This window comes from Tiliqua scincoides, chromosome 11 (genome assembly GCF_035046505.1).
Source record: "Tiliqua scincoides isolate rTilSci1 chromosome 11, rTilSci1.hap2, whole genome shotgun sequence".
NCBI lineage: Eukaryota > Metazoa > Chordata > Lepidosauria > Squamata > Scincidae > Tiliqua > Tiliqua scincoides.
In genome coordinates, this window is record NC_089831.1 from 17,721,289 (window position 1) to 17,741,757 (window position 20,469).

Here is a 20,469-nt window from a genome sequence, read left to right on the forward strand (position 1 = left end):
GGCGTGGGCCATTTCAGACTGGTCTGGAGCTTCACAAAAGCTTTTAGAGTTCTTTGAAGAAGGTGACCCCTGCGTCTGGGGTTAAATCTAGAAATGTTGACAGGAACAAAAATAATACAAAATCAGCTTGCCTCAGAGTTTGGTTCGTTAAGCCTAGAAGGACCAAGTTAAAGTTATTTACTAAAGCTTGCCGTTCCATAAATCTTTCTCTTCTGATCATATACAAAGGACCTTAACCTGGAGAAAGAAAAGTCTGCATCATCAACCTACCAATACATACATCATCATGCACATGGCTCCAGAGGACCGTGACAAGGTTACTGGTTGGGGGGGGGGGGTTTAAAAAAAAAGACAGCATGTTTAAACCTTAAGGAGAGTGAGAACCATTTCACAGCACAACTTCTACATCTCTGCCCTGATTCCTGCTCTTCCTCACGACAGGTTTCGTCTTCAAGTTGGACAAGAGCCTGCATGATTGTACCATGAAATAACATGAAGAAAACTATACATTTCCTATATATATATATATAAAAAAACCCAGTAAGCTGTCTGGGGACGTTGGAGGGCCCAGAGTTGAGGGGGGGGAGGGGGGAATCATGGTAGAAGTTGTGTTGGTGGAGAGGAGTCGGGAGGGGAATCTCTTACGTATCATTGAAAAAATAAACCAGTCCACTGTCCAGCAGAGGCTGCTTTCAATCTATCCCTCCTGCCCCTGGGCTTACTCCGCATGGATCTCAGTCTCGGGCCGTTGTAGGCAGAGCTCCGTGGGGAGGAAGGCTCCCTGGCCCAAGGCAGTGGCATAAGTCCTGCTATGTGGGTTAGCAAAGGAGGGAGCAAACCCGCCGCCACCTCCTCCTCCGGCATAACCCCCTCCTCTTTGGTGCTGTGGCAGGGTATGGTAATCATCTAAATTATCATACTGGGACAGCACACTCATAGTGTTTTGGCGCTTGCCAAGGGTTTGGTAAGGGTACAGGGGGCCAGCGTCCCGCTCAGTGCCTTCGGGGTGCTGGAGGCGGAGGCTGTGGCTCCGTTCCGGCTTGGGGGGCGGTCCTATAGGCTGCACGTAGTGCTCCCCCTCCTTGTAGCAGTCTCTGGGGTGCTTCTCGGTAGCAGTAGCCGGCCTGGCTCGCAGCCGGTCCACGCCGAGCCCGTCCTCAGCCAAATTGCCCTCCTTGTGGTTCAGTCTCAAGGCATCGTGGTTGGTGGGCACGTACTTGCCACCGGAGTGCTGATACCCCAGAGGCTCTGGTGGTTCCTGGTGGCCCTTTGGTCGGTAGTCGGCGTAAGGGGGCCCATTCTTGGATTCCAGAAGCTGCCTATGGCTCATTTCGTGGGCCAGGTGCATTCTGTGCTCAACCAAATTGCAACCCGCCTCGTGCGGCTTTCTGCTCCTGAGGCTGCTTTGCTTCTGAGGAAGGCTCGGCTTCTCCGACGGCCCATTCCCGTAGGCTGTGTGGTAGTGGGCTCTGTCCATATCAGGCTCGGGGTGTGGCACACAGTAGCGCTCACTGCCCTCAGGTGTCCCCACTTTGCCTGGGTACCTCCCCTCCTTCCCATCGGCAACAGTGAGGAGGCCAGTTTTCCCAGGATCGGATTTGCTGCGCAGGTGCATGACGTCCACAGTCCGCAAATCATCCTGCAACGAGGGGGCCATGTTGTCGTACTGCGACATGACGGGCCCTTTCACCTTCTGGCGGGCACGGCTCTCCCGGCGGATGGACTGCATGCGGTATTTCTCCATATCCTCCAAGTCCCAGGAGACGTACATGGGCTTGACGTCAAGGGCAGGGGGCACGTCCCTGCTGATGAAGCTGTGCTCTTTGCCTGCCAAGTGGCCACCGAGGCCTCCCCGCGGGTACGGAGGGAGGCCCGGAAAGCGGTACAGACTCTTGGTCTGCATCCTGGAGTAGGACGCAAAATCTCTGCTGGGGAGAGGATGGAACTGCCTCAGCCTCATTGTCCCATAGGTGTCTAGGTCATAAAGCCCACCGTCTGTGGTGGAGTAGCAGGAAGAGCCAGAGGAGCTCAAGTAGGGGCTATAGCGATAATGGACACGCCCGTTCTCGAAGTAAGGCTGCAGCTGAGTGACGTGATAATCTGCGTGGGGCTGATATGGCTTGTACTGGTAGAGAGGCCGCGGGCAGTAGAGGGGTTCATCATCAGGAGGGACCTCCGTTCGGGAGATGGGGACCGAGCGGACAGTGGAAGGAGGAGGGACGTGCAAGGACTGCACCCTCCGAATGGTGGGGCAGGGGGGCATTTCCTCCGTGTAACTTGTGCTCCTCATTGTCGGGCTCATGGAAGACACATACTCTACCCGGCTACGAGGCTTGGAGTAATGGGCCGAAGAGCTCTTCCCCTGCGTCGCATACGTGCCATACCTGGCGCTCATGGAAACAGGGGGCTCTGACAGAGAAGGGTAGCCTGGGTGCTGCTCGGATTTGCTGTGATAGAGATGCGGCAGGATGCTGTCGGATCGGTACTGGTGCGCGGAGGAAGGCTTGTGATGCGCATAGTTCTCCGAGGGCTCAGGGGTGCTCTCCAACTTGGGATGAGAGAAATACACGGGCTGGAGGGAGGAGTGTTTCGGTGGGGGAGGGGGAGGGGGTGGCGGGGCCTCCTCCACCGATGACGGCGCTGCGGAGGAAGCCAGGAAGGAATGGTACATGGTGGGATTCACAGCCTCGGCGTTGTTGGAATGCACGGCTGCGGCAATTTTGCTCTCCATGGTTCTCACGGGTGGGACCGGTGGCGTAAATCCATACGAGGAGTGAGCTGGGCCCGATTCAGAACGCACGTGCAAAGGAGGAGCCCTGGTGCTCTCTCGGGGCTTTTCCAAATGGACAGTGGCCACAGGAATGGCAGATGTGCACTGGATAGTGGCACTGCCCTCGGTCACAAAAATGGGCGCTGGCTCGGCTGCTGTGGGCTCAGATGGTTTCTCTGGAGCCGCCTCTCTACGTACCTGCTGTAAGAAAAAGATCAGACGACAGGTTAGTTGTGACCCCAGCCTCCTTTATGCGCTCAGAGTTGAACACAAGACTCGAGTGTCCTCCGGGGCGTGGGCTAAACCGACTTTGTTTCCTCTACTGGGAACTGGGCGATGGCCCTAAGTCCAGAGGAAGAATAAGACCACCCCCACAAGTACAGCCAGGTGGTAACTAGCACGTTTAGTTGACATTTAACAACCTAGATGACGACAATGACAAGTTGACGTTTGAACCTAGATATTCACTAGAGGTGGGAGGAAAAGGTGATAACGAAATAAAAACGCATAATACTGCTTTCTGCACTTCTCATTTTCATAAACAAAAAAAAACAAAACAAAAATCCCTGAAATCTGCCAAAAAAAATTTTTGGTTTTTATTTATTATTTAAAGGGAGGAGAACATAGGAAGTGACTGTGGTTCCATCTGCTGACACCGGCAGCTGTTGCAAAAGTCACACTTATTATAAGCTGGACTTCCTACCACACGGTCCTGTCCACTCTTCTGTGAAGTCCACGTTTCCACCCATTTAAACTGCAGTTCTCTGTGCCTGCTCCATAACCTGACCTTTTGTGACAAGCTATTTTAGAAGAGACTGGCAGCCAAGTTCAAATTTTCAAAGTTCCCCTGGGAGAGAAACAGATTGATATCACCGAGGCAGGCGTGCTTTCCACCTGCTGCCCATCTCAGGGTGTGTGGACAGTGCGCATTAAGAATTAAAATCAGCACTTGGGGGAGTGGGTGGGTGGGGGGGAGATAAAAGGGGAGGTAATCAGGATTTTGAATGGAATGTTTCTGTTCAGGAAAAGGCGCACAGTCTTTGTTCCTAAGCCCTTGTCATCTTCAGGGTTTGGGCAAAATAGGAATCTGTGCATCGTTTACCTGGCTGAAGCCACCTGACAGCTTGGTGGCTGTGGCTGGAGTTTGTCCTACAGCTGGCTGAGGATCTCCTGGTCTCTGCGTTGGGGCTGGCTGCCCGGCTGCAAGAATGTGCTGAGCAGTCATGATAGCAAGTTCTTCCCATGTGCTGCTGGTGGGGACTGTGGTAGGTGGCGGAGGTGCAGTCTGGCTGGATGTTCCAGGGTCCGTTTCAGTTGTGGCCGTCTGGATAGTTGTCACGTATCCCACAGTAGTGGTGGCTGTTTTCTCCCCTGAGGTGGGAGGGAGAAACTGGAGTTTATCATCTGCTGTGCAGGCAGAACAATGAAGTTTGTTGCCTTGGACTTGGCTCTTATCCACAGAGGGACAGGTATGGAGGTGTGGGTCGTCAGCAGGTGTTTCAGGTGCAGGTGGTTCCGGATCACCTGATCCTGGAGCGCAAGGATGAGTTTGGTTCTGGTCCGCAGGTACAACAGAGTGGGCAAGGTGGTGTGCGTTGCCCAATGTGCAAGGGCGGAAGTGGGAGTGGTCCCAGCCCATGTTGATGCCACCGTGTTCATCCCCAGGCATGGCGGTAGGGAGAAGGGGGTGGTCCTGGGTTCCAGGCATGCCAGCAGGGAGGCGATCGCTACTTTCAGGTATGCTACTGTTCTGGAGGCCCTGCTCAGCAGGCAAGCTGCTTCTCTGATGCTCCCCAGGTGTGGTGGCCTGAAAAATGAGCTGGTTCCCTGGCGCAGCAGTGTACAGGTGAAGCGTCTCTGGAGTAACCCCAGAATAAGGATGGAACATTTCTAACAGAGAAACTCCGTCCTCCGTCTGTGTGTGGCTGGGACAGTCGGAATGAATATCCGGTCTCTTCTGGGTCTGAACAGAGGCTTGTTGGGCAGACTCTGCCAGGGCTAAAGCTAGAATGCGTGCTGCGTTTTTTGGAGGTGGTGGTGGAGGGACAACAACAGAGACAGAACTGGCTGGAACGGGATCCTGGGGGGAGTCCAGGGCAACTGCTCCTAATGGGAGGGAAGAGCAGAAAAAACAAAACAGAGAAGAGAATGATTTACGTTATCCTGCAAGGAGAGCGAGCAATTCCTACAGCCCATTACAGAAAAATAGATTCTTCCCATATTTCACAGTGGCAACTCCTTGGTGTGTGACAAAAGTGCATCTTCTCTCTCTCATGCATGCAAACAGGACAGCAGTTCGGCGTGAAAAAAATAGTGCGAGAGATTGTCTAAAGGCTCCTGTGCAGACAGGTAATGCAGAAAGCAGAAAGCTCAGATCTGCTGGCGGGATCTTTTGTACCATTTAAATCAGAGGTTACTTTGGGCCAAAAAGGTCCCTTCTTCAAGTGTAGTCACATTTATTCATTTACTTATTTATTTTAGTTTAAAAAAAAATGGAAGTTTATCAGGTGGCGTATTGAGCTGCAAGAGATTTGCTTTGCGTTACGAAAGAGTGGAAAGACATAGGGAATATTTAAAATATTCAAGCATTTTGGCGCGGCAAGGAGGCTGCAGAGAAGCTTGGGGGTTCCATTACTGCCTCTACGAGACCTGAGCCACCTCCACATGCTCTGGAAGACACACACTCTGGTTTTTTTATTACTCTTTTAAAGGCACGCAGAGAAGCGAGAGAGCTGGTCGCTTGGGAACTTAAAGAAAGAATGGAGGAAAACAGACTGTACCTGGCGGCGTCTGTCCGGAAGGTACAGGCTTACTCTGGCTACTGCCGGCTAGGGGTTCTTCCACCTCTTCTTGGAGCTCGGTTTTCTTAGCCTCTCCTGGGCTCTGGAACTCTGGCTGGTACCCCTCGCCTGGTCTCAACTCACTGGCTTTCAAGGGCGAGACCACCAGCTGAGGTGGAGACCTGCTCATGATGGCTTCACAGGGGCCCACACTTCCTCTTGTCCAGTCTGGAGCACACGACAATCCTCCAATGACAACATCTGGCATCCGACTGGGCAAAGCAAAGGAGACCGGCTCCGATATATTAGGTGGTGGAGACTTGACTGGCTTGCGTCCCATCTTGGGGGAGAAGGCGTGGGCAACCTTCTCGGAGAAAGACTGGGGTTTGGCTGATTTTTCTTCCGTAGGACTCAAGTCTAGAGTGAAGAAGGGACTCATGGTCTTTTCTTGATAGGGGGAGACTGGTTCAGAGCTCGTGGCACTGCCAGGGGTCTGAGACTGGCTGCCCGAGTCCAGCTCTTTCTTAAAGGTGCCATGCTTGTCCTTGCTAAAGTCTACTGACTCCAAGAAGGAAGTGCTGCTGTCCAGACACTCAGATTCTGCTTTGGGTGGACTGCACTGAAAAGACATGGGGTCAAAATCCAGGCTAGCCACACCAATCTCAGGTGGACTCAGGTCAACGTCCTCTGAGGACCTGGGAGAGATGAGGGCTGGGACGTGGATATGCCCCTCCTCTCCATCGCTCTCACGGTTGTGGGGCAGGTTGTCATAGGAATTGCAGCGGTTCATGTTCCCCAAGAGTTCCCCGTTAAAGGAGGCAGACAATGCATCGCTGCTAGACCTGGGTCTTCTGGGTCGAAACAGCTTCGACTCACCTGGCAGGAAAGAAAACAGGCGTCAGTCAGTGCTGTGATCGCTTCTGTCACACGAGTGGGGATTTTGCTCATTATGCTACATACAGGTAGATCAATTTCAAATGAGTCATTTCATTCCATTGTTTTGTAATCAGAGTGAACACAAAATGTCACTTTGGTCTGCGGACCACAGGTGGCCCCGCAAGACCCTGAGAAGTGGTCCGCGAGGTCTCAGGAAAAAAACAAACGCCTTTGATCACTTCCAGTGTCTGGCCAAGTGAGTGCGTGTGTGCCCCCCTCCGGACCACCAAAGGTGGTGGTGAACGGACCACCTGCAGCCACAGCTGTCTACAAAAGTAGCAATCCACAAATCTTCTCTATAAATAATACATTTAATAAATCTCTAATAAAACTTCTTTAATTATTACAAATTGAATTGCATTTTTTGTGAGCAAGGGTGGAGGGATTGCACGTGGTTTGTGGTCCGTGGACTCCTAAAGGTTGAAAACCACTGCCTTAGTTTCACAAGATGAGAGCTTAGATTCCTTTCTCTTCCTCTCCCCCCCCCTCCAAAATCCTTTGGTTATTCTTTCTGCTAGAACTGGAAAGTAACAAATGCCTGTGAATTTTTTTTAATGAGTGGGAGAATGACTCTCTGAAATCTCTCAGTAAAAGCAGATTTGGACTAACGAGGCTTATTAAGAAAAGGAAAACAGCTTGGCTTCTGAAACGTATGCAGCTGGCCTGACAAAATATGTTTTTCCACCTTACCGTCGATGGCGTGCAAAGATGAGAGGGACTCTTCACTCTTTGCTGAGCGCAGCGTCCCGCTGTCTCCTCTTCCTCCTACACAGCCAAACATAAAACAGTTGGAAGTATTTAATAGATGGGTGCAGTGTCAGAGACACGTAGGCTTCTCTTTATCAGAAAGATGACGCCGTTTTCTTAACAAAAGTGGGGTTTTCTATCCTCGCACCGCTTTGAAAACGAAAGCCCAGCTACGCTTAAAGCTATTAAGTGACAATTCCTTCCTATTACGTGAGCTTTAATGTTGGGAGTTCTAGAGTGTTATGACAGTGATATGTAACTCTCAGTTCTTTCTCACTCAAAGCTTTCAACAGCATGGTTGCTGTGTTGTTTAAAAGTCCACAGCATTGCAGTCTACCAACCCGTTAGCCAAAACTTCCTACTTATTTTTTGTTAGTAGAGGGGTGTGTGAGTGCTCGCACAATGAGGCTCCCCCCCCCACCTTTGAACAATAGACAAACTCATAAATGTATGTTGGACAAAGCTGACTTTGTAGAAATCTTTAGACCACCCAATCATTGTTCAAATCCAACAAGTTGGCGAGAATTTGGTCCCATGATACAATCTTTAGAACAGGGGTTTTCAAGAATAAGGACTGCAGGCTGGATCCAGCCTCCAGAAGCTTTTTATCAAGGCCTCGTGGTAACTGAGCTCTCCTAGCATTACCTTCTGTGGCTCACAGTTCCTGAGCTGCAAAGTGATGCCTTGGCAGAAGTGGCGCTGCTCAAAGGGTGACCGTCGTGATAACTGGGCTCTCCAATATCATGAAAATACGATCAAGGTTTGCACATTTTTCTCTGCTGTCATTTGCAGCTAATGAGTTCCTGCTTGAGCGCAAAGTGCTTATTTCTCCTCACTATCTACTTAATGATGTCACTTCCTCCTTAATGACGTCACTTCCCGCCTTCAGCAGGGGCCACGAATGCTCTTTGGCCCACTGTATGAAAAAAGTTTGATGCTCCTGCTTTTAGAACCTGACAAACTGAACATCAGAATGATCTTCAGACTATCCACCATCCATCCATTTGGGCACCAGGGGCGGTCAACTCAGTGCAGTATGATTACCTGGTGGGGGTGCAGGTACAATTACCCAGTGCAGGTAGAATTACAAGCCATAATGCTTTCACCAAAAATGCTGCTCACCAAAAATACTGCCCAACGAGTGTGCTGTTTCATATTCAGAGTTCTTCCCAAGCCATCGGAAACTAGCCTAGTTTAAAACTAGCACCGAGTGCTCTGACTGACAACATACACCCGAAGATAAAAATCCAAAACCAGGCAAACTGGGGGAAACAAATGCACACACTCAGGACTTCAACATATAGGCTGCGTAGGGATGGGATTACCTGCCAGCGCTATGGTCTTCATTTCAGAGGGCTCGCTTGGATTCCTCTGCAGTTTCCGCTTGGAGAGAGAGGACGACTTCCCCAAGTTGAAGAACGAACGCCAGCTGCCCACAGGCGACTTCTTCATTTTACTGGGTGGCCTCTTCCTGGAGAGAGAAAGCAGGAAGGGTTGTGTATGCAGAGGCTGTTGGAATGTTCTGAACTGTGCAAACCGCACCTGACTACAAAAGAGTCGAGTACAGCAATATATTGCTGCATATTCTTTATATAACAGGGGCACACCTGAAATTCCTAAGTGTATCCTGATGGAGGTGGTACTAAAGAACATCTAAACCTGAACTGTGCCTGCAGTCCAGTTCATGTGTCAGCATTCACTGCAGTCAAGAGACATCTGACTGCCTTGGAGACATTGTCAAAAAAATTATTTTCCATCTCATCTTTCCCAAATCGACCTTTTAAAACCACCACCACCCCCTTTAGAATTACTACGTGATTCTCACTGGAAAGCTGTAAGCATGTCTCCCTATCCCAGCCTTTGGTTCAGATCTTTACACAGACCCAAGGGCAATTAAATAGATGTTCACTCACATGCATACCCATTGCAACTGCTTAAAATAAAAAGAGAAAGATGTCCCCACCACCCAAGTCAGCTCCTTTGGGTAGAAGTCCACTGGATAGCTGGGAATTGGTGACAGGTTCTTACTGAGAAAGATGGAAATTAACCCATAGCAGTGTGTGGAGATTAGAGCTTCTTTAGTAAACACAGCAATATATAGTTTATGGATTATTGGAGAGCAGGTTTTAGAGAGGTAGTACATCATGTACATCATGAGTACAGTTGGCCCTCCAAATTCATGAGTATGGCAACAGTTGATTTGACTTAATGCAGGTACCAAGCCCGTGTCTGAAGGGTCAAAAGGTTCTCCCAGATTCGACCGGAAGCCGCTTCCGGTTGCATCCAGGAGGCGTACTGAGTTGCAGGGTATGTGTGGCCTCCCCACATCTCAAAACACCTGCCGGATGTGACTGGAAGGCACTTCTGGTCGTGTCCAAGAGGTCCTGTGAGGCCTGTCCATGGACCCCAATATCTACAGAAATTGGTAGCCCTGGGGGGGTTCCTCCTCGGTTACCGAGGGCCTGCTTGGAGGCAGGCTGTGCAGCATGGCCTTTCCCAGTTTGAAGAGACACTTGGCCAACAGACGAGGCAAAGAGGCAAAGAAGGAAGGCCCATAGCCAGGGAGACAGACCAGGGACAGACTGCACTTGCTCCCAGTGTGGAAGGGATTGTCACTCCCAAATCGGCCTTTTCAGCCACACTAGATGCTGTACCAGAATCACCATCCAGAGCGCGATACTAGAGTCTTTCGAGACTGAAGGTTGCCAACAACTTGTACAGGCAACTATAAGGCACCCCCCACTGAATAAGTCGAGTTCATTTTACAAAGCAAACGTTATTCTACCTTTCAGAGGGGAAATCTATGATGGTGTGGAACTTTCCCTGTAGAGCAGCCGGGCCTTCGCCCACTTCGATGTACTTGCTGTCTGGTACAATCGGGGAATTTATCTGAGCCTGAGTTCTTGCTTGGGCTTCCTCCAAGGTGAGAAGCTTTGTAGAAGGAGAAGATACCAGCAAGGATTTGGGCCGTGACAAGGAACTATGACCTGGAAGAGAAAGCCAAGACAAAAAATGAACAATGGATGCTGGGGGGCAAAAATGCAAAATTAGTACAAGCTTCCAGAGGCTGGAACAATTGTTTTGGACCTGATGCTTTAAGTTTTTACAAAAAAATATGAAAGGCAGCTGATTGTGTCCTCCAGTTCACACATCTGTTGTGAAGCGGGACATTTACGAGCTCCATCCATACCACACAAACATAAAGGCATCTGGTTTAAAACCAGCTCAGCAGGTAGGATCACTCCTCTATCACAGCTCCTCGTAGATGCATCCTACCCATCCTTCAAAGTGCTCTGGGTTGAACAGATGATGTCATCCCAGTTGATCATCACAACCACCCAGTGATGTGTAAGGAAACACCTTGCCTAACCAAAGAGTTGGCCACTCTGCTCTGGGATTTGGACCAAGTTTCCATACTACACCAGCAGTTCACAATCTGATCAGCGCTGCAACTGACATGTTCTCCATGGTGGGTTGCAACACTTCTTTTGGTCCCAGGGAGGCCTCTTCTGAGTCATGCCGGGCCAGCAACCCACTCTACCAGCCTCTACAGGCCTCAGAATGGTAAACAGAGGCCTCAGAAAGCCACTTTCAGTTTTCAGAGGCAACCCAGAAGTTGTCTCCGAAAACCAGAGAGGCTTCTGTGGGTCATTCTGAGGCCTGTGGAGGCTGGTGGTGTGGGTCACCAGCCCAGTGCAACCTGGAATAAGCCTCCAGGACTGCCCAATGTCTCCAGAATGGCTCTTATTTGGAGACGTTTGAACAAAAGGGTGAGCGGGAGGGCCTAGCCTGTCACCCACCTCGCATGGGCTCCTGACCCACACTTTGGGAAAGGTTATACTACACCATGTTTGGATCACAACAGTGCACCTTCTACAAAATGTAGTGCCAAAACTTAGCACTCTGAAGAGAGTAAAACGTGGTGGGGGGGACGCATCATTCAAAGCACAGCAAACCTTCTATACTTGGGTGGAAAATCCAGAATGAGGACATAGAGGGAGCTGACTATATCAAGGGAAGAGAGGAAAAGTGGAAGTAGTGCTGAGAAGTCTGGGGAATGAGTGATGACTGAGAATCATGCTGAAGGTCCATGGATAAAGGCCTGCCTCATCGGAAATATGCTGCGTGGTTTCAAATGGTAATGACTGGAATATCTTCTAGATGTGCAAGGCCAAGGACAGAGCCGGGGTCCACCCTGCATCATTCCAGAGCCCAGAGGCTTTAAATGCTGAGCTGTTAAGGCTGGATGGATAGTGTAATTTAACAGACTCTTCCTGCATTGAAGCACAAGAATGGAGCAGGATTTATGGCAGTCCTTCCTTGTGAATTCTGCAGTTTCAACTGAACTGCAAAGTGCTGCAAGTGCATTTTCTAAGCCAACAAGGTCCAGCACTTTCAGGATTGGCTCATTTAAGGTCAGGTCCCATGACTTCTCCTGCTTACTCTTTTTTGCCTGCATGGTTTGACCTGGGGCTGTTCAAAATAGGATGCAGTATTCCAGACACAACGTGGACCTGAAAGCAGTGGCTGACTTCCCAACATGGTTTCAGTGAGTAGTAACGTGTACTCATTCATCTAGCCTCCCTTCCCCTTCAGTAATGAAAACAATGACTAAGAAGAAAGCACACCCATTGCATGTACAAGTTCCCAACTTCTGACCCTGCTACTCCTGACTAAAGAGTCGCAGGTAACATGGATGGGAAGGTAATACTCAAGGGCAGGGGTTTCCTTAGGTTATCGCTGCATGGATGTTGCAGGATGTTCCTGGTGGCTCCTCCTATATGTTCTCCTGGGCACTGCCATCTTGGATCTCATGAAATTTTGCAAGATCAAAAATGGTGGCACCCAAATCTCACAAGGTTAGGGTGCCACCATCTTGGATCTCACAATATTTGAGCCGGGAAGAAGAGGCAGCAGGGATGTCATGACCCGGGTAAGTTTGGGAACAACTGCCCAAGTGAGGGGACATAAGCAGCCAAGGATGGCTATGCTGGGCGAGATGACTGCTGGCTTAACTCGGTAGAAGACAACTCCATAACACTTAAGGAAATCCTTTTATCTTAACTTGAAAGCCTGCCATTTGCTAGAGAGTATGCTGTGCCGACGCAAAAACTTGGTACACAAGCCTCAAATACTAAAAGCTGTCTTGGAAACAAAAATGCTAAATATTTATTGATGCTCTATGGACCCTGATGGGTCATTTTCTGGGGCCAAATGATGGCACCTCTGTTTTAAAAATGAGCAGTGTCTGCAATGAAGAAAAGAACAGGTTACAAAAATAGGCTGCCTTCCTTCATTTAGGCAACCAGGTGTGAAGGGGAAAGTCTTTGTTCTTGCTCTGTATACAGTTTTGCCTGCTACTACTGGGCCGTTTCAAATTTTAATCAGATCTCTGCTTTGGGGGACGGGGGGGGGGGGACGGGACGGGACACATACCTGCGCTCTCTCGGATAACAGAGCTGAGTTTGGAGCTGAAAAGGACATCCACGTGATTGAGGATGAATTCCACCACGACGGACTGGATTCGCACCTCCATAAAAGCAGCCGTGCCACTAAAACAAGCGGACTCGATCTGCTTTGACCTAAGGAAAAATAAGACATAGGAAACGTTAGAGGTAGCAACAGGCAAACGGAAATTTGGGCCAGCTTCTGCTCAAATCCTGTTAATGTGACACCTAACAGCCTGACATGCGGCAGGGCACTGTCTCTTTCCAATGTACATACAGGGCCGGCCCATCCATGAGGCTGTCTGAAGTGACTGCCTCAGGCTGCAGAACAGATGGGGGCACGTACTACCAGAGGCAAACTGGCAACCAAAAGGAGCTTTTCAGGGAGGGAATGACAAGTGGTGTAGGTTGCATAGGATACATTCACCAGAGCAGGCATCTCATACACCCCTTCTGTTGTGGAAAGGACCTTTTATGGGAAACACAAAAACTTTAGGCTCCTTTGTCTTCACAAACTGTGCCACGGGATGCCTCCATGGCTGCTTCTTCCAGTTTTCCTGCACCACCTAAGAAAGCAGCACCCTGGAAAGCCAGGAAGAAGAGGGTGCCATGACCCCGGTGAGTTTGGAAACAGCTGTCCTATGTGAATCAAGCAAGCAGCACTTAAACAGTCTGTCCCTCACAGAGGTATGGAGAGATAGTGTGAATGGTGACCACTCACGTGGACATAGTGGAAAGACCAAGTTCTCCCTAAAGGTTTTCTATCTATGTGCAGCAGGAGACCGTACGAGATATCACTTCATGCATGGACCACCTCTGAGCAATAAATATCACCGGCAGTTGTAATGGTGGTCCTGTTGGAGGCTGACCAAGTCAGGATCCATTCCTCCCATTCCCCATCCAAAGACAGCTCAATCAAAAGACTACATGAATCTTTTGCTGAGGTTACTCACAGGTTGGGGCACTCCCTGTCAGCCTTTTAAATAATCCAGCCCTACCTTGCTGTTAACTCACAAGATCTAAGGCTGGGCTAACTAGCTGTTCAGTTGGTAGAGGAATGACAGACTCATCTTGCTGTTAGAGAACATAAGAACATAAGAACAGCCCCACTGGATCAGACCATAGGCCCATCTAGTCCAGCTTCCTGTATCTCACAGCGGCCCACCAAATGCCCCAGGGAGCACACCAGATAACAAGAGACCTCATCCTGGTGCCCTCCCTTGCATCTGGCATTCTGACATAGCCCATTTCTAAAATCAGGAGGTTGCGCATACACATCATGGCTTGTACCCCGTAATGGATTTTTCCTCCAGAAACTTGTCCAATCCCCTTAACTTCTCAAGGGAGGGAAGTGGCAGTCACTCTACCTCCTTCCCCAACTTCCAAAGTTTGTAGGACCCCTTCTGTTCCGTCTGTGCTTTGATGTTCCAGCTGCTGCAATTTCTGTACAATGCAGCCAAGCTGGGGTGAGGAGGATCATTCCTCCCTGGCAAAATTTAAGCTTGGGTGTGGCACCAACCCACACATGCACACACAATGAGAATTTAGGCACTGGAACAAGACTGAACTTGCCACACTAAGTTTCCATTACGTTCAATAACACAAACAAAACATATAATTTCATGCTTAGAGGAATATTTTGAGGTTTCTTTATTCATTTTGGTGTGAGGATTTCAAAACTGCCGCTATTTTTGGCATAGCATCAATAACTTAGCCACAATTTACGCTGTACAGCTGTAACAGACGATGGGTATTACAATGCATTAGGCAACAGGAAGGATAAGAACACAAGATTTAACTAAAAAAAATTTGGATACAAAAAAAAAACAACTAAGAGTACCAATGGAATCAGCACCTCTGAATTGTAAAAATTCAACATAATTCAATTTTTGTGCTACAGAGTGTAATGGGTCTGATAAACTTGTATTACACATTGTAGTTATGTATAAACCCCTTTGGGATGCATAACATTCCCTGACATTTGGGGAATTGTGCTCAAAACCCTGGCTAAGATACCACATCTCCATTCAGACCCCCTCAAGGTACCTCAGGAGATTCGGTGCCCAGACAATTGCTAAATTTTTAGTGTGCATGTTTGTGATGGCGCAGTAATCGGCAAGATGTGCCAGGTGCCTCATCAGGAACTCCAGTGTTCTGGAAAAGAAGGGAGAGTTTTTAGTTAGGGGAGGAGGAAATAAAAGCATTTAATATACTATGCTCCAATTTGCAAGCGAGAATAATCAATGTAAAGGTGATTAAGTAGCAAGAGGAAAGCAGTTGAAAAATACATCCTGGGCAAAGTATTCTTATTGAAAAATTATTACACCGTAATACACAACTGGGCTTTTTGATTACACCATAAATGGAGGCAGAACGACTTGCTTTTTCTCTGGTAACAAGAAAAATGCAGCGTGACCCAATAGATTGCATTGCAGTTCTAAAGGACAGGCAGGCTATCTTACACAGATGGACTTCGCTTCATCATACTGCTAAACTCTTCGACAATAAGATAAAAACATATGTACATTCTGGAAAAAAAATCCATTTGATGCTTTTTGGCTCCATGGCGGTTTTTCGCATTGAAAAATGCATTATACTGCATGTTTTCTGGAAATCCCATCCTAGAACCTCAATCCCTTAGCTGCATTGTATTGTGCATGAAATGGTTTGTTTGTTTGTGGTAGCATATACAGTGGTGCCTCGCAAGACGAAATTAATTCATTCCGCAAGTCGTTTCGTATTGCGAAAATTTCGTCTTGCGAAGCGCGGTTTCCCATAGGAATGCATTGAAATTTAATTAATGCGTTCCTATGGGCAAAATAAGTCAGAACAAAGTCAAATTTGGTTTACAAAGTGTTTATTAAGTGCTCTTTAAAGGCATACATACTGTACAGAGGATTTCAAAAATTTCAAGTACAAAACTTCAACTTTTTAATTTTAAAAATTCGTCTTGCGAAGCACGGCCATAGAAAAAATTCGTCTTGCGGAGCACGGCATAGAAAAATTCGTCTTGCGAGTCACCAGAAAAAAATTGCAAAAATGCTTTCGTCTTGCGAGTTTTTCGGTGTGTGAGGCACCACTGTGTGTGTGTGTATCACACACACACACACACACACACACACACGTCACAACTAAGAGAGACGGGCTGCCAAATCCTGAAGCTGGCTGCTCTGCTGGGGGCAATGGTACCAAAGCAGCTACCACTGTATCCAGCGGCACTGTTGAGGCTTCCAGAGGTTTCCTTGGGGAAAGCCCCAAGCACTGCAATGGGGCTTCTCAAGTCTGCGCAGGCTATTTCGCTGGTGCAAAAATGGTGATAGAGCCTGTGTTAGGCCTTCTGGCCCAACACGGAGTTCAGGATTCAGAAGAGCAGAGGTTTGCTGGTCCCACTCTCTCCCTCTGCCCTGGTTCCTTCTCCCACTCCACTCCAAAACTACTTACTGCCAGCCGGCACTACTGGAGTGCCAGCTAGCCCTCCCTCCACGTGGTGCTGAGGCCCAGCACCAACTGCCGCTGGCCCAGTGCAGGTGGCCCCTCCTCTCCAGGTGTTGTAGATGTGTCTTACGGCACGTTTGCAACACCCAGGGCTGGAGCACAGCGCCGGTGCTGGGAGGGTTCAGGATTGGGCCCCGAGCCCTCTAGCAATAGAAAACCCAACATGGAAGATACAGCCAAGGCAGCCATTGTCCAATTAAGTATGAAGTATCCAAAGGGATTAACAGTGGACAGAAAAGTTCTAACTATCCTTTAACTATCCATTGAAAGTTCAAGCACAAAACTAAGATACAATTTAATGCTACGTGATTTAAGCCACAGGGAGGCATGGGGAAGCACACTTTCCTCTCCATTTCTCCATTAGAAAACTGATCCCACATTTATATATGAATGGAACTCTGATAACTCTGATCTGTTCTTACTATGGTTGCTAATGACTCGAGATATCCAAATACAGTCTGAGTTTGGTTTGTTTGTTTTTAAACAGACCGGAGTTGGAACAAACATTAGTTTTCACATGTCTGAAAACATAGTTTGTTCTAATGTAAAAGCTAAGTTTTCATCCTCCTCCTCCTTCTGTATAAGAGAAGAGGGAGGAGCTCCCAAACCTGTGGCTCTCCTAGGTTTGTTATGTAGCATTAAATCATGGTTTTAGTGCCGCATACAAACTGGGCCTTAGAGTGCTGAATGGTGACAGTGAGGAAGCTCGACTGAAACTTCATCACTGGCACTAGAGGGAGCCTTCGCAGTTCCCAGGAAACCGTGCACTGCAAAATGCACATATATCCACTGACATACATTTATCTTCTTTAAATGCTTTTGTTCGGGTGGAAAATGCCACTTAGGTGAGGTCATAAAACACGAAGGCCATAAAGCACCATTAGGAATTTACATAATCGAAACAGGTGGAAAATCCAATGTGTTTTATAAAAATCATTAGCTTTTGTGAAGTCTCTGTGAGCAGATTTGGATTAGATGATGGTAAACAATCCTTTCAAATACTACTTGGGGTTGGTATTTGTTTGAGGAAGCAAGCAAGCACAGGTGCCTCCGGAAAAAGCGGAGTTCAAATCCCTCTGAATTTTTTTTCTTCCCCACCAATTCAGGTCCGCAGTCAGAACCAGAGACTGTATTTGGGGACTGCAAATTAAGTCTGATCATGGTACTGGTTGCTTCCTCAAACAACTGCAACAGTATAGTTGGACTGCAAAAGAATCTGTCTGCTGCTTCTTGTTTGATGGCTGGGAAAGGTGGCTGACTGAAAAATACACACACCAGTGGTGGAATGTGATTAACCCACAGAGTTAAGGGTAAGGGTTCTGCAATACACAAAAATGAAATAGAGGAGATATTGCTGAACTGAGATTGGAAATATAACAAGAGAGAAACATTTAGCTAGGGATTTGAAGGCACATATCTAATTCAGCATTTCCCAAGCTTTGTCCCCCCGATATATCACCTCATATGGTCCTACTATCTGGAAATAACAGGTGATGTCATTGCCAGTTACTTCCAGGTTGGGTGGCCAGACATGACAAACACTGGTAAGAGGCTCAGGGCGGGTGAAAGGGCTTTTCTCAAGCACCAAACAGAGCCTCCGACCACTGTTTTTCACACTGTGGTCTTGCTGCTGGCTGTCCAGGGCTGCTGCACGTACTTCTGGCTACTACCTCATGTATCACCGGTTAGGAAATGCTCATCTAATTAAATAATATGGCAGTGTGTCTTGATGGCGGAGACACAAACGCACTTTGCAGCTAAAATAACTGTAAACCAGAATCCGTTCAAATTCCAGCTACGTAAGCCGAAGGCTCAAGGCAGGGTTTAGGTACCTGAAATTAATGATAAGGCTGAAAAGGCCTTATCCTTGTACTGGTGATGTTCAGTGCTCTTACAGCACAGTTCTGTGCATGTTCTGTTCAATGGAACTCACTCCCTAGGATAAGTGTGGACAGGATTGTAGCTTCAGTCTAGGGCAGTGTTTCTCAAACTGTGGGTTGGGACCCACTAGAAGGATTGCAAGCCAATTTCAGGCGGGTCCCCAATCATTTCAATGCACATTTTATTTTTAGTACATTAAACTTGATGCCAGCAGGGTATGTGACTGCATGCCTTTAAAAGGGGATTGAACAAGTTTCTGGAGGAAAACTCCATTATGGGTTACAAGCCATGATGTGTATGCGCAACCTCCTGATTTTAGAAATGGGCTATGTCAGAAGGCCAGATGCAAGGGAGGGCACCAGGATGCAGGTCTCTTGTTAACTGGTGTGCTCCCTGGGGCATTTGGTGGGCCGCTGTGAGATACAGGAGGCTGGACTAGATGGGCCTATGGCCTGATCCAGTGGGGCTGTTCTTATGTTCTTATTCGGGGAAATGCTGGATCTGTACATTTAACAGGTTACTATGTATATGCTTTTAACAATGATTGTCAATGGATGAGTGTGGATAGGATTGCAGCCTTTGGGATGTATGGTTTTTTTGTTTGTTTTTGTTTTAAACAGATCAGCAACTGCTTAGGAGGTTTCTTCTTTATTTTAAATACTTATTGTAAACTTTTAATTTACTTAGTTTGATTTTGACATATTAGGGGGTGTTAAAAATTTTCCTGCTTGGTGATGTCACTTCGGGCCCATGACATCACCTCCAGGTTAATGATATCACTTTCTATGCCAATAAAAGTCTTATGTATGTAAGATATCACTTCTGATGGGTCCCAACAGATTGCCATTCTAAAATTGGGTCCTGGTGCTAAAACGTTTGAGAAGCACTGGTCTACGGTGCATGCTTTCTGCCCCACTACCAGAAAACAAATCTACCAGGTTTAACATTAAATCAGCAACAGCAGACACCAGCCACTTAAAGATGGGTTTCAGTATGTCTAAAAACAAAAAGGGGGGGGGAGGGAGCCCAAGCAAACCACAGATGCTCCAGAAGGTCTTGAATCCACACGCATGAAATGTGCAGACCGCATGGCAGTGGGCAGAACAACTAAATGACATGAGACACTTTCTACCATCGACCAAGGAGCAGATTTTCATATTTTGCTGAATCGTCACCACGCCCCGATTCTGGGTGCCTCCAGTAGCGAGAGCAGGCCAAGCATTCCACGCCTAGCCTGGGGAAGCTTTGGAAATGTCTTCCAGATCCCCAGACCGCTTTTCTGACTCATTTTTGCCAGCATTCCCTGGTCGTTCTTTGTGTGGGCAAATGCCAATGTCCCACTCGCTGAGCTACACTGTTGACAACTAAGCACATCTGCTCTCCAAGCTACAGTCAGGCCCATTTATGCTTGCCTTAGTATTTTTATACAGCTCATCTTAATTGATGCAATCACGTTTGCAGAGTTTTGCCTAAAAGGCAAGGCAAGTCCCCTGTATGTCCTGCAATTTCTTTCCATTTCACACCCTCATTCCCACCCCCCCATTACTATGAGGTGCCCTTTAGTCCCTCCGTTAAAACACCCCACAGATCTGATAATCTCCCTTTCCCTTCACTAAGTCAGTTCTGCTACAGCTCCCTGTTCGCCGCTCCCTTCCCCAGCAGATTTTATATAATGTCAACTGAGATTATGCAGAGGAGGGATGTTGTGTGTGTTTTGTTGGTGATTTAATTAAAAGAGAAGTCAACTTTATGCGGCTGTAAATCCTTCCAGCATGCATCCAGCCATTTAATTTAATATGTGCAAAAATAAGGCTGCCTCAGTGAGCCAGCCATCTTACAGGGTAGGAACTGGAAAGCACATAGAAAATGCCAACCTTCCTTTTAAAGAATGCAGATTCAGTAAGCAATTACATAATCAAAAGTACTTGAGTAAGGAAGACATTCGCTCAGGTCTCTGTGCCTAACAGAATGTGAATTTTGTCGTAGGCGCTTCCCGCATCCCAGGAAAACCAGCACAGTCCAGCACAAGTTATTTATTGGAGAGAGAAAAGAACAACTAAGAAACTAAAAATTGATTGCACCTGTAGTGAGGTGGGGGCAGTTGCTGAATGACATCATGAATTTTCACTAATCGCTCTTCATCCGTAGCAGCAGAAACAGCATCCTAGAAGGAACATGGCTAGTTAAACCAAATCATGAACTGGTTGCAGTGTATCACATCGCAACACTGGGTGGCTTTCAAATGGTTGCTTTGGAGACAACTAGCACAGACATCACCCATTCAATGAGACAGAGCAAGAATGAATATCATCTGTATTCAAACTAGCAAGCTGTGTGATGCAAGGCAGGAATTTACCTCCAATGCAGGGCACAAGGCATTACATGAGTTTTCCATGCTTATTCTGAACAATTC

At 47.8% G+C, this 20,469-nt stretch overlaps 1 protein-coding gene across 1 annotated transcript in view; it reads right to left on the bottom strand.

The window, feature by feature from the left end:
• Nucleotides 1-718: 718 nt before the first annotated feature.
• Nucleotides 719-20,469, bottom strand: part of ARHGAP32 (Rho GTPase activating protein 32) — a 161,829-nt gene continuing 142,078 nt past the window's right edge. Inside the window, exons 16-24 of the mRNA XM_066639519.1 lie at nt 20,138-20,220; nt 14,727-14,834; nt 12,670-12,815; nt 10,019-10,220; nt 8,559-8,704; nt 7,177-7,251; nt 5,551-6,426; nt 3,873-4,876; nt 719-2,968 (exon numbers count right to left, since the gene is read on the bottom strand). Of these exons, the coding sequence (XP_066495616.1) occupies nt 719-2,968; nt 3,873-4,876; nt 5,551-6,426; nt 7,177-7,251; nt 8,559-8,704; nt 10,019-10,220; nt 12,670-12,815; nt 14,727-14,834; nt 20,138-20,220 (4,890 nt within the window). The remainder of the gene's footprint in view (nt 2,969-3,872; nt 4,877-5,550; nt 6,427-7,176; nt 7,252-8,558; nt 8,705-10,018; nt 10,221-12,669; nt 12,816-14,726; nt 14,835-20,137; nt 20,221-20,469) is intronic.